General features: G+C 39.8%; 1 protein-coding gene across 1 annotated transcript; it reads left to right on the top strand.

Moving 5' to 3' along the window:
• Nucleotides 1-13,923: 13,923 nt before the first annotated feature.
• On the top strand, nucleotides 13,924-17,560 carry LOC120296242 (probable LRR receptor-like serine/threonine-protein kinase At3g47570). Its single transcript, XM_039317966.1, has 4 exons — nucleotides 13,924-15,665; nucleotides 15,905-16,605; nucleotides 16,761-17,147; nucleotides 17,248-17,560. The coding sequence occupies exons 1-3, from the start codon at nucleotides 13,924-13,926 to the stop codon at nucleotides 17,123-17,125; spliced, it is 2,808 nt and encodes a 935-aa protein (XP_039173900.1). The 3' UTR covers nucleotides 17,126-17,147; nucleotides 17,248-17,560.
• Nucleotides 17,561-18,273: the final 713 nt, after the last annotated feature.

Raw genomic sequence — 18,273 nt, 5'->3', positions numbered from 1 at the left:
TGATATGACGATGTCATGATGATGACGACATGTGTGATGTGATGATGACATGATGATGACGACATGTGTGATATAATAATGTCATGATGACGACTATATGAGTATGACATGATGATACACATATATGTGTTATGATTGTGATGATGATGCATGATAGTATGCGCATGGCTTCAAGGTAAGTAATGCCTGAAATGCATGTATGACTTGTATAATACATTGAGTGGTTATTGGATTCCTTTACTTGCTGAGTGATTGTACTCACCCCTTTTGGGGACCAACATTTCAGATTAGCATCATGCTGCTCCCTGCCGTCACGCGGGGTGTATTTTACGGTCTACCATCCGATGTCGAGGTTGAGTGCGAGGAGTTCGGCTGTCCTTCTATGCCTGGATTGACGTATATACGAGTGCGCTGTTTTGTCATATACGACATAGGCCTAGCTGGGGGCCTGATTGTCCAGGAGTTCGTCTCTGTCCACGTTCGTCGAGACGGGGTGATGAGAGGGATGTTGCCACCGCCACCGCCTGATGCACCAGATTGGGTGTGAGACCCATGCGTGACGAGTAGGAGCTGGATCTTTTTGGGATAGTTAGCTGACACTAATGATGGGGGTTGTGCACGTGAGATGTAGAGGGTCGAGGGTTCTTTTTAGGGTTTTAGGCCGGACATGGCTGAATCCTGGCTTTTCCTTTTGATGTATCCACCCAAAGAAGTCCCATCTTGAAAATATATGTAAATAAAGTGTCATGACTTGTCTATAAAATCATGATGATTAGTGGTGTGTATTTGTATCATGGTTGGTAGGGGGAGAGATGGTGATGTTTTAATTTGCTTCCGCTAATGAGTCGCGTTGGGACTATTTAAAAAAAAAATGTCTATGAATTATGACGCTTCGACTAAGAGATGTAATTAGGTGTAACGCCAGGTGCCTGTGGCGACCTTAGGTGGTTTGGGGTGTCATAGTGCCCTTTTTGGTATCAGAGCGAATGGTTATAGGTGGAGTGATAAGGAGCCTCATTTGGAAATTGAGGAACATGATGACAATGCACACCATAGGATGTAAAACGAAATAATTGAATAACGGGTGATGAGTATTCACTCGTAGATCCCTAGTAGTTCATTTTGAGTTGCTTTTAGGTACCAGTAACATGTATATGTTACTTATGTAGTAGTAGTAGTTGCTTTGAATGGAGGCAGTGAGTCTCAGATTATTCCTGAGGCAATGCTTGGAAATTGCATGAAAGTCATGGTGCGAGCTGGAAGTGCTCATCTATCGAGGGCTGAAGCCTCTGTTGCAAGGGTTGAACCCCGAATGGAAGACATCCTACAAGCATTAGCCAATATTGGAAATTTGATGGAAAGGCAGGTGCAGCAACAGCCCGGAGCAGAACGCCGTACTCAAGGATTGGTGGAGCAATTTCTAAAGTTGAAGCTACCTAAGTTCAATGGAATTGGAAGTCCTGAGGAGGCGGAGCAATGGATTAATGGGATAGAACGAATTTTCCGACTGTTGGACTGCACTGATGCTGAGAAAATAGTTTTAGCAGAGTACCAGCTGGAGGGAAATGCGAAGTTTTGGTGGAGAGCTTCAAAGGACATAATCTTTCCACCAGGTATTGATGTTAACTGGGAGGAGTTTGTTAGAGCTTCAATAGGAAGCATTTTTGATTTGTGCTAAGGATAGGAAGATTACGAATTTGTTCAGCTAGAACAAAAGGAGTTGACATGAAGAGATCAATATGAGGCTAGATTTTCTGAATTGTCTAAATATGCTCCTAGATTGATTGAGGATCAGGAGGAAAAGGCTAAGAGATTCTTGAAAGGATTGAGGACTGACATTAGAAAGCAACTGGTGCCATTGAACATAAGAGGTTATAATGAGATTTATGAAAGGGTACAGTTAGTGGAACAGGAACTGTTGAGAGAACGGTCGGAGTTTAAGAAACCGTTGAATTTTAATGATGCGAGAAGGGGTAAGAGACCTTATTCTGGTCAAGGTCAGACCTGGAATGTGAAGAAGAAGAGTAATTTTGGAAATTTTGGAGGAGCAAGAAATGGTCCGAATATAGGGAAAGCACCCTATCAGCTTGGTATTTGTCAAAAATGTAATGGGTGCCATGGCCCAGGACCTTGCAATGGATGACTGAAGTGTTTTGGTTGTGGACAAGTGGGTCATCTTAGGAGAAGTTGCCCACAAGAGAGGTCACAAGTGAGTGTTGGCTTGGTGCGACAGGGATATCAGAGTGCTGTTAAGTCAAACCCATAAGGAAATCCTCAAAGGCCACCTGTACAAGGAAGGGTGTATGCGATCACCCAAGAGGAAGCGGAAGCTTCCAAAAATGTTATCTCAGGTACGATCGTTATCAATGGTGAAAAGGCATATGCATTGTTTGATACGGGTGCAACGCATTCGTTTGTGTTTGAAAGATATAGACATTTGAATAAGATAGAAGTTATGCCTCTTGAGACGCCTCTTTGTGTTTCCAAGCCTTTAAAGGATATGGTATTGTCTATGCTAGTATGTGGAAATTGTAAGATATCAATGGGAGGAAGGGATATGGAAATAGACTTGGTTGTAATGGCTATGTATGATTTTGACGTTATTATAGGAATGGACTAGCTTCGTAAGTATTGGGCTAGAATGGATTGTTATAGAAGAGTGGTTCAATTTGTTTTACCTGATCAGTCTAGTTGTGAATTTTTAGGAGGTCATACCCATCTTCTTGTAGCACTTATTTCGGCAGTAGAAGCCTGTAAGTTACTTGACAAAGGATGTCAAGGGTACCTAGCCATAGTTAGAGATTATGCAGGGGAGGAACCTAGACTTGAGGAAGTTCGTGTAGTTAACGAATTTTAAGATGTATTTCCCAAGGAATTGCTTGGATTGCTGCCAGAGCAGGAGATTGAATTTGAAATTGAATTAATGCCTGGAACAGGATCAATATCAAAAGCCCCATATATGATGGCCTTAGTTGAATTGAAGGAGTTGAAAGTGCAACTGCAGGAGTTGCTTGACAAATGATTCATTAGACCAAGTGCTTCACCTTGGGGTGCACCGGTCTTGTTTGTGAAAAAGAAAGATGGATCGATACGCTTGTGCATTGACTATAGGCAGCTGAACCAGGTGACCATTAAGAATAAGTATCATTTGCCTAGAATTGATGACTTGTTTGACCAACTCCAGGGAAGTTCGGTCTTCTCTAAGATTGGCTTAAGGTCGGGATACCATCAGTTAAGAATTAAGAAGGAGGACATTCCTAAGATTGCCTTTAGGACTTGTTATGGACATTACGAGTTCCTTGTTATGCCATCTGGATTGACTAACGCGCCGACTGCATTTATGGATATGATGAATAGGATATTTTAGCCTTATTTAGACCAGTTTGTGATTGTATTTATTGATGATAATATGGTATATTCAAAAAGGCCTAAAGAGCATGAGCAACATTTGAGGATAGTTTTGCAGACCCTGAGAGAGCATAAGTTGTATGCTAAGTTTAGTAAGTGTGAGTTTTGGCTGGACTAGATAATATTTTTAGGGCATGTGGTATCAGGAGAAGGAATTGAAAGAAAGGCAAAAGTTGAAATGGTAGTGAATTGGCCGAGACCGACGACACATACTGAAATACGAAGTTTCTTAGGACTGGCTGGTTATTATAGGAGGTTCATTTAAGGATTTTCAAGGCTGGCAGGACCTTTAACTAAGTTAACCCGAAAGAATGTAAAATTTGAATGGGATGGGGAATGTGAAAGAAGTTTCCAAGAGATCAAAAGGAAATTGACTTTAGCTCCAATTCTGACTATACCTACTAGACCTGATGGTTTTACAGTGTATAGTGATGCATCTCACAAAGGACTAGGATGTGTGTTGATACAGCATGGCAAAGTTGTAGCCTATGCATCTAGACAATTGAAATCCCATGAACTGAATTAGCCGACGCATGATTTAGAACTAGCAGCTATAGTGTTTGCCTTGAAGATATGGAGACATTATTTGTATTTTCCTTTTGATGTATCGACCCAAAGAAATCCCATATTGAAAATATATGTAAATAAAGTGTCATGGCTTGTCTATAAAATCATGATGATTAGTGGTGTGTATTTGTATCATGGTTGGTAGGGAGAGAGATGGTGATGTTTTAATTTGCTTCCGCTAATGAGTCGCGCTGGGACCATTTTAAAAAAAAAAATGTCAATGAATTACGATGCTTCGGCTAAGAGATGTAATTAGGTGTAACGCCAGGTGCCTGTGGCGACCCTAGGTGGTTCGGGGTGTCACAACAAATGTAAACATCACTTTGAAGCCACTCACATGTATGTTGGTGACATTCATATTTGCAACTCATCAATTAGTGATATGGTCGGTGAATATTTCCTCCAACTATAGACGGTAGACAGCACAGGCAATAACACAATTTGCCAAAGATTGAGCGCATAAGGAAAAATGGAAGGCTTGAAAGAAGAAGTAGTTGAAGGGACTTGAAAGATAAATGAAAGGTAACATGTTCATGATTTGATTAACTTGCTTGATATATTGTCGGTTTTGCCCTATTCCAACCATTCTTCATAGTTTTGTCCTTTGGCGTCCTGGAAGGCACTTTTTCAAGACTCCATTTTGCCCTATTCCAACCATTCTTTATAGTTTTGTCCATTGACGTCCTGGTACGCATTTTTCCAAGACTCATCCAACATGATAGTGCTTATATGAGCACGCTTAACATTGGATCCCAGCAGTACTGAGATGTCGTACATTAAAATACGCCTCTTCTAAGTTGATCCCGTTTTACATCTGATTTGGGAACAACCTTCTCCTTTTATTGTGCAATTCAGTCCGTTCATGCCCCTTTTGTTATTCTTGAAGCTCATAAAAACTGCACCTTTGTCCAGTTCCTCTCACCTCGACGATCATTCCAACTATTTGTACCACAATCTCATGCTCCAGCTACCCTCATGTTTACTGGAGCAAATTGGTCAGTGTATTCAACCTTTTCGATAGCTTTAACTGAGATGGAACGTCGGTGTAGCTCCATGTGGGTTCTTGTGGAGTGAGGGTTGAATATTGAGAAATCAATTTGAGGGACAGAGAATCATGGGCTTATAAGTAGATGAGAGTAAGCACCACTTCTTGCCAAACAAAAGCCACCAACCCAAGAGCATTTTTCAAATTCTCCCACAATGCTTCTAATCCTTTCTTCTCTTCTCCTCGTCCTCGTGCTCGTGCAAATTTCGAAGAGAAGTTCAAAGCTAAAGTATCTCCCACCAGGGCCCGAAGAGTTACCCCTCATTGGAAATTTGCACCATATGATTGGCTCACTGCCCCACCATCGTTTGAGAGGCCTAGCCAAAACATATGGACCGATTTTCCATCTCCAGCTTGGTTGATGAGAAGCCAACAATGATGATTTGTTTTGGCCATTGACCACAAAAAGTAAGTGTTGTGAATTCGTATTATTGGACAGTAGTGTCATGCTAGTGAAAACAAATTCAAGCTTCAGCTACTTGAATATGTTCCAATTGTCCCCGAGCTCAAAATCCAGACTATCTGCACTTGAACCTGGAACGAGACATGGGCTGCTAAAGGTGACGACAGTACTTGAGACTAAACCAACCGCCAAGATACAAGACAAGTTTCCATCTCATTTTAGGCACCAGTAAGAGAGACTTGAAAGATCAGGCAAAAACTATTTAGTAAGACAGGCGGCACAATTCAGATAGCAAAAACTTCGACCTCGAGAAAGAACAAGTGGAGCTAAAGAATGAGCAGTAAGGAGAGACCAGCACCAAAAAGAAAAAAAAATGCAGGTACGCAGAGACCAACTGAAGGAGTCTTTAAGAACGCAAGTACCGCATTTGCCAGCGGACACAAGAGGCTCTGTGGAGAAACTCCTTAATTTCATCTCCCCGAGTACATCTCTAGGAAGTCAAAGAGCATGGGGCTAGTCTGCATACTGATATTTTCCATCTCTATGGCTTTTGGGCTTCTGGGACTAGCAGTTCTTCTTGCCTTTTTTGTACTCATGTTGGTTGAAGAAGAAAAGAAAAGAGCCTCTATCAAAGCTCCAAATGTGGTGCATAGAAGACTATCTTACAGAATTCTCCTTAAAGCAACCGATGGATTTTCTTCAAGTAATTGGATTGGTATCGATAGTTTTGGGTCCGTTTACAATGATATACTCGAGAATGGAATAGTTATCATTGTCAAAGTACTAAATTTAACGCACCGTGATGCAGTGAAGAGTTTCATGGCTGAATGCGAGCCTCTAAAGCATATTAGACATCGAAATCTTTTGAATATACTATTAATATGCTCAAGCATTGATTATGGGGGCAATGAGTTAAGAGGCTTTAATCGACCTGTTCATGGTCAATGGCAGCCTTAAAAAGTGGTTGCGCTGCTACCAAGAACCAATACTCGAAGGAGATGGGCCTTCAAAAACTTTGAGCCTCCTCAGTAGGATAAAGATTGTCATCGAATTGCTGCTGCATTGGATTATCTTCACAACCACCTTCATAGCCAAATAATTCATTGGGATCTAACGCCAATCAATGTCCTCTTAGATGATGAGATGGATGGACATCTTCCGTGATTTTGGATTGCCAATAATCGTTCTTGAAAACACACCTGACGCCAACTCAAATATCTGGTCTATGAGGAACGGTTGGCTATGCTGCTCCAGAAAAAACCCCCCGAGTCCTTCGCCCACAAAATGGAAGACTTATCTTCGCAAAAAATGCAATGCATCTTCTCAAAAGAATCTTACACTTCATAATGATAGAGTGGACACCATTTTCTTTTAGCTCAATCGTTTATGGTTCTGTTATCACTATTTTGAAACTCAACGCAATATGGCACGAGAAGTGTGGTTTCTAGAGAAGACGATGTCTATAGCTATGGCATGCTCCTGTTAGAGATGTTCACCGGAATTAGTCCCACTGATGTACCTTAACAATTTAGTTGCGGAAGCTTTGCCTGCATGAGTACTAGAAAGTAGAAATTACTGATCCCATTCTACTTAAGGAAAGAGAACAGGGCAGGCCATAGCAGAGACAACACGGTTCAAGACTGTCTCATAATGGTCTATGGAATTGGAATTGCATGGTCAGTTGGAGTATCCAGAGAGAGAATGACCATCAGAGAAGCTGCAACTTAGCTTTATTCATTTTGTCTTGTAGTCCATAAATGCAAAGGTATTTTGAACATTTCACACACTTTGTTTTGAACTTTCCAATTTTGCCCTTGGATCCATTTGCTTGAATTGGGCTTGGTAGGCTTGGCTTGGTCCACTTGGGCCTCCTTGGACTATCCACATGGATGTGAGGCCCAACAGCTCTCGCTTGGCCCAGCTTCTTTTCTCGACGTCCAATATGTGGGTCTAGAAATTCTTGAAAGTTTGATTCCGAAATCGAATTATACTTCATGGTTAAAATGAATCAAATGCGACTTTAGTACGACCTAAACTATCGGGTGGCTTTTAGGGGTTTTAAATGCGATTGATTCGTGGTTGATAATTTTCGATCCATGTTTATGCCTTTTTGAATCATGAATGACCTTCGGTTGTCATGTAATCGCGAATGTTCAATTATGTATAATGAGTACAAGATCAATAGAAAATCGGTTTATCATCATTCTACGTGAGTGTCGTAATCATGCAGAACCACCTGCAAATCGACTATGCACTTTTGTTGAATCAATTTATATCCGTTCGCTAATTGACTTATAACAGCATAGTATTGACCATTGTCAATCCTTATGGTCGAGTGATCGATCCTTGACTAAATTCTCTAGTCTTTCGCATTTTAACCATTTACGGCCTCACTCAATAAATTTGTTAACTCATGAGTGATTAGTTTAGAGTAAGTTAACCATTAGCGCATTGATGAAACAACCATCTCATATATTTCGAAATGTGTCAAATTTTGGGATATCACATAGGTAAGCCAGTACGTGTCTCTTCATCTATCCTTTTCTATCTTTTATGCTAGTCATATAGTTCAATCTATTAATACAAGTAGACATTATGCTTGCACATCCCGCGCGATGTATATCTAGGGAAAAAGACTACTACGTCAGTTTTTCTGGATACTTTCATGTACGATGCGAACTCGAGTCCTACATTACCTAAATGCTCCACCTGGGAGAGCAAATTATGTTATTCCATCATCTCACCAAGCGGGAATGACTTTCATTGGCAGGAGTCTAGTTTTGAGTGAAACATACATCGCCAACGCTAACTTGGAAGTAAAGGTAATAGTCATTATCAAATTTATGATGAAGACCAACTCATCATAATCAAGTTCATCGAATGGATTAAATGAACAAATTTTCTCTCATTACTAGGAATTTTAAGACATTTTAGTCCTCTGCACGGACAAAATAGAGAAGTCGACTGATCGGATACTACTCCTCATCTGCCTTAGAAAAGAATACGAAGATGGCCATTATATCCATATGATCATTGGCCATTGTTTTTCTTTCCATTTTAACATTTTGAGAATCTTCATCTTAGAAAGCGGAGAGGTCATTAGCTATGCATTTTGCAGAATTAGAAAAGAACTGTAGCAAGTTCGGATAGTGTAAGCTTAGACATCTGAAGTTCCGAGTTGCTATCTTCGAAAAATCTTCGTGGACAACCCAAGGTTCTGACTCATTGGCTATGTACTTCACTATAGATTCTAAAATTTTCCCTTTATTTATTACTTGCACTGGAGAATCATTGGTGCATCACCTGTAAAAAGATGGCGAATCCCTTGTGCGGGAATCGCAACTGCATAATTACCTCTCTGTTCTTACAAAGCCTCTTCCGTGGGTATATTTATCTTATTTCTTGTTTTCTCCTATTCTGGTTTTTTCTTGCCCAAACCTCTTTCTAAAGAGGAGGGCGTGAATAATATAACTGGCGAGATCCTGAGCGCAATCGAGAATCTTGGAACTTAGAAAAGTTGTATGAGGATGGCAACAATCTTTCATGTACAATCCCATTTGACTGAAAAATATTCAAAATCTTACATGTCTCCCGATCAACAATCTCAATGGGTAACTGCATTTTAGTCCAAAAAATATAAGCAAATTGATTTATCTGTCTCTTGATGGGACTAACTTTCAAGGACGCATTCCTCCACATCTAGATAAGTGTTGAAAAGATTGATGCTGATTGATCTTTCTAGTGAAAATCGCTGTGATTTCATATTCCCGGCGATCACAAGTCTCATCTATTTGAACTTATTACACATTCATCTCACTAGGGTCCTTCCCACAAAAACTAGAAGAAATGAAGGACTTGAATTGTATGGGCATATGAGGGGAACATGTCAGATGGTGAGATGCCGAGCAATTTGAGCAATTGCGCTATACCAGTAAAATTAAAATTGCTGGACAACCTCTTCCAAGGGTCCATTCCTCAATCCATTGGTTCATTAAGAGGCACCAAAGTGCTTGATCTTTCACGCAATAATTGGTCTGGTGAGATTCCAAGGTTCTTGGACGCATTTGATTTGGAACTTGCGGATTTATATTTGAACAAATTTGAAGGCGCTCTACCGGCTGAAGGAGTCATTAAGAATGCAAGTGCCTCGTTTGTCAATGGAAGCAAGAGGCTCCATGGAGGATTTCCTCAATTTCATCTCGATAAGAGAAGGAATTCAATCCGTTTTGAGCTTGAGTTCCCAGGCTTCTAGAGTAGTGCCAGTAAAAGAGGGTTATCTAGTTGTAGTCCCCAGCAGTGTGTAAATGGATAGAGCAGTGGAAGAGATATTTTGAGTTCTCGGTGGGACTTATGTTACATCCCAGACAGCTAATGTTACTTCCTAACCATCTAGAGATCTTGTAGAAGTTAAGAGTTGCTGTCGATTGAATGAAATACAGCCAATACGTGGGACAGGAACGGTCGCAGTTACAGTCTTTCTCTAAGCCCTTTTAAATTGCCCCCCAGCTAGAAACTCCAAGAGCATGGGGCTAGTCCGAATATTGATATTTTCCATCTCTATCGCATTTGGGCTTCTGGGAATAGCTCTTCTTCTTGATTTTTTATACTCTTGTTGGTTGAAGAAGAAAAGAAACGAGCCTACTTCTAGCTCCATAGGCAGTGCATTGCACAATTTCTTACATAATTCTTCTTAAAGCAACTTGTGGACTTTCTTCAACTAGTTGGATTGGTATCGGCAGTTTTTGGTCCATTTACAAGGGCAATCGGAAAATTCAATGGATGATATTCCAATACGGGGATGCAACTATTAATTGCTGATACAATCTCACCCGCCCAAGGTTGATTGGCAGGAAATTAGCTAAAAGACAGCCATGCCATTTTCTTGCAAGAAAGAGTGGGAGCATCACTACAGACCAATCAAAAGGTCAAGCTTTCACATAGAGCTTCATCACTTGCTTTCTAATTGTTCAATATGTGCTTCTCTTCTGTTTGTGAGTGTTTGAAATCCGATATCGACTATTGGGCCCCGTCTCTAAAACATGCAACTTCCTTAACGCTAACAAATGAAGCTAAGTTTGGGAGTTCTCTTAACGTTAGAGTAATTAGATCTGACATTGTGCTCCCATTATATCTAAGATGAGTGATCGTGTAGAGGACGACAAGAGAACTGGTTAGTGTTCCACTAATGGTCTTTCCAATATTCCTATGTATATTGTTGTGGGTAGAAAGATAAATCATCATGCAATAGGAAGACCATGAATGTTTTAATTTCCTGAACCGCGATCTTTCCGTCATCATATCATCATAACACCAGGTGGCTGATGTCCATATTTGTAGCCGACTAATTAAAAATGTAATTGAAAGAATTTTCCTCCAACTACGGATGAAGAAAAATGTAATCTCTCTTCCCTTAGAAGTATTTCTAGCCGGATTGTCTTTTTTCTCCATTTTTATCCTCTTTCTAATGGCCCTTTACTTTAATGATGACCAAAAAGAAGTCTAGCAAAGAGAATTTAAGAATCAATCAAACAGAAAAGAGCACTCCATTTTCCTGATTGTATGTTACAAACGCACTTCGATGATATGGAACCCACATAGATAAAAATGTGGTAGTGATTTTCATCTCTCTAATCATTTCATTGGAAGATTGGTCCAAGTGGGGGTTCAGGGGTCAACTCGAGTGTGGTGATTTTCATCCCTATTATGATTAAAAGAAAGAAAAAGAATGTTATGCCGTGTTGAAGATATGTTTGGATATTAAGTCAACAAAAAATATAATTATTGTGTATTTTAGAGTAGTGATAGGACTCTTTGTTTAATTTAAGAAAAGTTATTGATTTGTCGTTTTCAATTTTCTAAATTGATTGGCTAGGTAAGTATTCTAAAAAATTGTTTAAATTCAATGAATTCACCAGAAAGTGCTCCTCATTTTTAGCCTGACTTTATGAAGACTTCGGAAACAATTTCTTTCAGTTGTTTTCAAACCAACATGAGGAAGTAGTGGTGGACTTGAGTCAATTAGCCACTGATCTGTCTACTTTATGCAAACTGCAGCATGCTCCCTCCGTAAGAATTTTCATTTGCTTTGCATAGAAAATCAATTTTAGCCAGTTTCTGTTTCATTAATTTTTTAATTTAAATCTGTCGTAGAGAGAAGGCTAAGAGGAATGCTACATCTTTCTTGCGTTTTAAATTTTTCAATTCAGTGCGTATTCTGCGGAGTAACCATAGAAGTAATCAATCTATCTTAGTGCTTGGCACCCAACTTGTCCACTCACTTATGCCAAGTGGATGCAGATAGATGACTTTTGAGGCCAAAACAAAAATCTCTCTTCATAATTCTCACCCTTTTAGTCTCTTGTCACTAACCAAAAAAAAAAAAAAAAAAAAAAGTCTCTTGTCAACGTGGTGGCTCAACCGCACCTAAATCACGCATCGAGTCATGTCTCTCATCCTTTCTTGATCTCCCTACACATCACTTGCATCCACTTCCGCTTTGAGTTATGCGATTCGTGGGCTTTAGTTTTGCTAGGTTACACTTTCCTCCTGTCATTTTTGCGATTGCTATTGCATTGTGCTTTGTACATGGTGATAACTTACTATGGTGAAAACTTCCTATCTTAAAAGCGGGCCTACATTTCCATTTGTCTGTTAATTTTATTAGTAACTTATTATTAAAACCACTAATATCAAGTTTAGAATGGTTAATGTATAAAAAAAAATTAATAAGGTATTTTATTGCACGACGTTAGTAAGCCGCTAATATCATTCACAGATTACATGGAAATACCTGAATGACAATAGGTTACCAGTTGCACAAATTCATCAACAGCATTTAGATTTTACTGATAGTGTTACATATTGTCTTTATAACTGAATATTGTTCCGTTTTTTTCCAAACGGAATTTCAGAACCTTCTGTTTGAAACAAGACCAAAAAGCTTCATTAGACCATGCTAAACAAAGGGGAGATCAACGTATTGTTGCGGTTGATCAATGAATAACTATGATAATCTGCAGTGTTTGTACAAATAATAAGTTTAGAGCAAAGCAAGAAATAAGATCGATTTACAAAGTTTGTGTAGTAGCTTGTGTAACAGATTTCTATTACTTCCTGAATTTGGCTCACTTGGTTTAAATCTCTAATAACAATTTATTATGGCACTTCGTAAACCAATAGGCCAATCCGAATGAACCGAGCAACCACTCACCAATATATAAGGACAGATTAATTGTTGTTCCGAGAATGTCCTAAGTCCAAGGAAAACAGAGCATGAAGCAGACCCTTGTCGTTGTCAATGACCAAGTAATAGAGGGGTGGGAATAGTCTGTCGAGGCCATTCAATGAATGTGGGTATACGGACACATGATTGATGAATTGGAGTCATCCGTTGTTTGAATCGGGATATGTAGGATTGATGAAGAGAAATGTTCCTGGAAAGGACTTAGGGGCTTCACGTTGATGGGATAAATTGTACGAGTTGGTTAGGAAGGCTGGCTGTTGAGGGCCTCTTATTGAGGTCCGTGTATTAGTTAATGTCGGCGAATCTAGCTAAACTCTCCTTATTTTTTATGAATGGGAGTTATGGTGAACAAGCTTTAGAAAGTTGTGCCCATCTTGTCGACTTGTTCCTTATTCTCGTGATCATGTAGTTTCCATTGTTTAGAGCGCGTTTTGACATCTACTCAATACTTAGCGCGATGTAAGCTTAGAGAATCTTGATTATGTAAATCGCAAATGGTCTCCTCGATCGGCCTTACTCATCTATTCACTTTTATTTTTATCTTCTTCAGGCCAGAGTTTATTGGTTGGTGGAAGAAGGTAGAGCGAGAGAAAATACTTAGTTTTCTCCTTTCTTTTGAATTACTAAAGCTAGTTCGTGGATGAATATTACCCTTAATTCCTTAATATTGCTAGAGATGCGTCTATATTATTTTTGGTCCTCGGAAGAATTTATGACGACCAATTCGAACGGGCAGTTGTAGGTATCCTTCATTAACATCCGGTGCCTACGTGGAGAACAATTTTCAAAATCTAAATGCTTGGTAAAAATTCTCAGAAATTACTTGCAAAAGGAAACATAATGCAGCAGGAGATGACTCAAGTCAATCCGCCACTGATTACACAAGTCAATCTGCTACTAATCTGTCTATTTTATACAAATCACGGAATGCCCTTCTCCTATTAATTCTCATTTGCTTGTTGTGGAAAGTCGATTTCAGCCGATGTCTGTCTCCACTAATTCTGCCGTAGAGAGACCGTTAGGAGGAATGTCACATTTTTCTTGTTTTTTAGCAGCCAACCTGTTCACTCACTTATGCCAAGTCGATGCAGATAAATGGCTTGTGTGAGACCAAAAGAGGAGGCTCTCTCCTGGATCCTCCCCCACTATAAATCTCTTCTCAACGTGGTGGCTAACCCACAGCTAAATTACACATCCCATCTCTCATCCCTTCTTAATCTCCCGCTACATCACTTCAGCACACTTCTGCTTTGAGTTATGCAGATCTTGGGCTTCAGTTCTGTAAACTTACAATTTCATAGCTTCATTTTTGCGATTGCTATTGCATCGTGCTTTGTACGAGTCTCCTCATCATCAAATGAAACTGACAAATCCGCATTGCTTGCATTCAAGGCTGGGATAACTGAGGACCCCTTTGGGGTGCTTAGCTCCTGGAATAATACCGTCAACCTTTGCCAATGGTATGGCGTCACATGCAGTCGCCGGCACCCCAACAAAGTCACCGTGTTGGCCCTGTATTCTCAGAAACTCTCAGGGTCTATCTCCCCTCATATCGGGAACCTTAGCTTCTTAAGGGTATTGTTGCTCTATAATAATAGCTTTTACCATGAAATTCCTCCGCAAATCGGGCGGTTGCACCAGTTACGCAACTTGTCGCTAGCCAATAATTCTCTCACAGGTGAAATCCCCAAGAACATATCAGGTTGCCTCGACCTCTTCAATGTCGAATTGTCTGGAAACCAATTGAGTGGAGAAGTGCCTCTAGAAATAGGTTCTATGGCGAAGCTTCGCTTTCTTTATGGATCAGAAAATAATCTAAGAGGAAGTATCCCTTCTTCAATTGGCAACTTGTCATCATTGGAGGAGGTTTGTCTTGACAATAATTACTTAGGCGGGAGTCTTCCTCGGGCTCTAGGCCAACTGACCAAACTATCGGCACTTGTTTTCCCACAGAACAGGTTGTCTGGTACGGTTCCACCTTCGCTCTTCAATTTATCTTCATTGAAAGGACTTGACATAGGTTATAACCAAATACATGGAAGTCTTCCCACTACAATAGGCTTTGGTCTCCCCAACTTAGAATTTTTCAGCATCGCTTCAAACCAATTTGTTGGCTCAATCCCTCCGGGGATACCTAATAATGCTACAAAGCTAAGGGTATTTCAACTTGGAACCAACAGACTCTCTGGGAAAGTACCATCTTTTGAAAGTTCGCATAACTTTCAAATTTTTAGCATTCAACTTAATCACCTCGGAAGTAGGGGATCTGGTGACTTGAAATTCCTTTGCTCATTAACCAATATGACTAGCTTACTTGTCTTAAGTGTTGCTGATAATAGATTTGGTGGGCCATTACCGAGATGCATTGGTAATCTCTCCATTGCTATCAAACAATTACTTTTCGGACGAAATCTTATCATTGGCGAGATTCCTAGAGAAATCGGCGATCTTGTGAACTTAGAGATCTTGTCAATGGAAAACAACAATTTTTCAGGTGCTATCCCGATTGATTTGGGAAATCTTCAAAATCTGGTGATTATGAGTCTCTACTATAACAATCTATCAGGGGTAATTCCATCCTTTTTGCAGAAGATGAAGCGATTGTTAAAATTATATCTTTCCAAGAATCACTTTCATGGACACATACCTTCACATCTAGATAATTGTAGTCTAACGGAGCTCGATCTTTTCGACAACAATCTCAGTGGTTCCATATTCCCAGCGGTCAAAACTCTCCTTTATTTAAATTTGTCTAACAACCATTTGAGCGGGGCTCTTCTGGTGGAAGTGGGGCAAATTGACCATTTAGATACTTTGGACATCTCAGGCAATATATTCAGTGGTGAAATTCCAAGCACTCTAGGTGATTGTAATGCATTGGTAGTATTAGTAATGAATAATAACCACTTCCAAGGATCCATTCCTCAATCAATTAGCTCATTAAGAAGTATTGAGGAATTGGATCTTTCGAATAACAATCTCTCGGGTGAGATTCCGAAGTTCTTAGCGGCATTCGATTTCTTGGAATTTCTGAATTTATCCTATAACAATTTTGAAGGCATGTTACCAACCGAAGGAGTCTTCAAGAATGCAAGTGCCACTTTTATTGCTGGAAACAACAAGATATGTGGAGGAATCCCGGAATTTCGGCTACCTAAATGCATCTCCAGACACTCCAAGAGCAAAGGAGTAGTTGATAAATTGAAACTCTTGCTCTCTATAATTTTTGGGCTTATAGGGTGCTTCTCGTTCTCATTTTTGTGTATGTATGTTGGTTGAAGAAGAAGAAAGCACAAGAACCAACTTCAAGTTCCGTAGCCGAAAGCTGGCAAAACTTATCTTATGGAACTCTTCTCAAAGCAACTAATGGTTTTTCTTCAACTAATTTGATTGGTCTTGGTAGTTTTGGATCCGTTTACAGGGGAATACTCCAGGAGAATGGGACTAATGTTGCCGTGAAGGTGCTTAATTTAACGTGCCATGGTGCTCTCAAGAGCTTCAAAGCCGAGTGTGAGGCCCTAAAGTGTATCAAACACCGAAATCTTTTGAAGATAGTAACAGTATGCTCAGGTATTGATTATAACGGAAATGACTTTAAGGCTTTAGTCTATGAGTTCATGGTCAATGGTAGCCTCGAAGAGTGGTTGCACCCATGTCCAATACCAGCTGATGCGGATGGGCCCTCAAAATTTTTGAATCTCATCCAAAGGATAAAGATTACCATCGACATTGCTTTTGCACTAGAATATCTTCATAACCAATGCCACAACACCATAGTTCATTGTGATCTAAAGCCAAGCAATGTGCTTTTAGATGCAGAAATGGTTGGACATGTTGGTGACTTTGGATTGGCAAAGTTCATCCTTGAATCCACTTCTTACACGAACACAAATATAAGCTCAGCTGGTTTGAGAGGAACAATTGGTTATGCTGCTCCAGGTATGTCCCCTTGTGTCCCTAGCTCCCTCAAATGAAGAATTCGTTTATCACAAAATTGCTGATGCATCTTTTCACAAAACTTTGGACTTCAAAATGAGATTGTGCACATGCTATTTTCTCATAGCTCAACCATTTGTGGTTCTTGATAAGTGCAGAATATGGAATGGGAAGTGGGGTTTCTATTGAAGGGGATGTGTATAGTTATGGCATCCTCATGCTAGAGATGTTCACAGGAATGAGTCCGACAACTGAGATATTCAAAGAAAATTTCAACCTTCATAATTTTGTTGAGGAAGCTTTGCCAAAACGAGTCCTAGAGATCACCGATCCCATTCTAGTTCAAGAAGTAGAGAGCAATGCAGGCCAAAGCAGAAAGGGTACAATCCAAAATTGTCTGCTAATGATCTACAAAATTGGGATTGCCTGCTCAGTTGGAGTCCCAAGAGATCGAATGAGCATCACAGATGTAACAGCTCAACTATGTTCGATTAGGGACAGACTTTACGCAGCTGGCTTATGAGGATAGGAGTTATACTAAAGCAGTAAGTTTTTTTAGTACATCGTGCAAATCATGCCAAACTGAACCAGTTATGCATTGACAAGCACCTGACATTACGCATTTTTTTCTTTTTTCATATCTAGATAAACTCAATTGTCTGATAATGCGAAGATGGAGCCATGGAAGTAATAAGATCATCATGCAGAACCAAAGTGGCTTGGAACCACTATGGCATATGGGAACCTTTAGTTAACTCGAATTCAATGACAATGTCTTCGTCCTCCGGGAGGTAGGGAGACGTGGCAGAAGGTCTTTATCTCTGATGCCAATGTGGGACAACTGCTTCTCTAACGTGTTGTGAGGTTGGTGAATCGAGTTCTGATGTAGACTATGAATAGTTTAGACCGTGAAGAACATACGTGTGTTTCATTATTCCTTTAAGACGAAAGTTGGCATGTGAGAGGAGAACGAAGTATTAGGAGTGATGCTGTCATCCATGCAGCTGTACTGTATATCCGGATTATTGAAAAGAAAAGGCTTACAGGCAAGCCAGTATATGTGTCTTAAAGTTGTCTGAACGATACATTTATCCTTTTCTATCTTTTATGCTAGTTAAATAGTTCAATTATCTATTAATAAGAGTAGACATTATGCTGGCACATCCCGCGGGATGTATGTCTAGGAAAAAAGACTACTACGTAAGTTTTTCTGGATACTTTCATGTACGATGCAAACTCGAGTCCTACATTACCTAAATCCCGCACTTGGGAGAGCAAATTATGTTATTGCATCATCTCACCAAGCGGGAATGACTTTCATTGGCAGAAATCTAGTTTTAAGTGAAACATGCATCGCCAACACAAATAACTTGGAAGTAAAGGTAATAGCCATTATCAAATTTATGATGAAGACCAAATCATGATAGTCAAGTTCATCATATGGATTAAATGAACAAATTTCCTCTCATTAATAGGAATTTCAAGACATTTTAGTCCACTGCACGGACAAAATAGAAAAAGTCGACTAATTGGATAGTACTCCTCACTCTGCCTAGAAAAGAATAGGAAGATGGCCATTATATCCATATGATCATTGGCCATAGTTTTTCCTTCCATTTTAATTTTTGGGAATCTTCATATTAGAAAGCGGAGAGGTCATTAGCTATGCAT

The sequence above is a fragment of the Eucalyptus grandis genome, chromosome 7, assembly GCF_016545825.1.
Source record: "Eucalyptus grandis isolate ANBG69807.140 chromosome 7, ASM1654582v1, whole genome shotgun sequence".
In the NCBI taxonomy this organism is placed as follows: domain Eukaryota; kingdom Viridiplantae; phylum Streptophyta; class Magnoliopsida; order Myrtales; family Myrtaceae; genus Eucalyptus; species Eucalyptus grandis.
The sequence above is the reverse complement of the archived record's forward strand: the minus strand, read 5'-3'. Positions and strand labels throughout refer to the sequence as shown.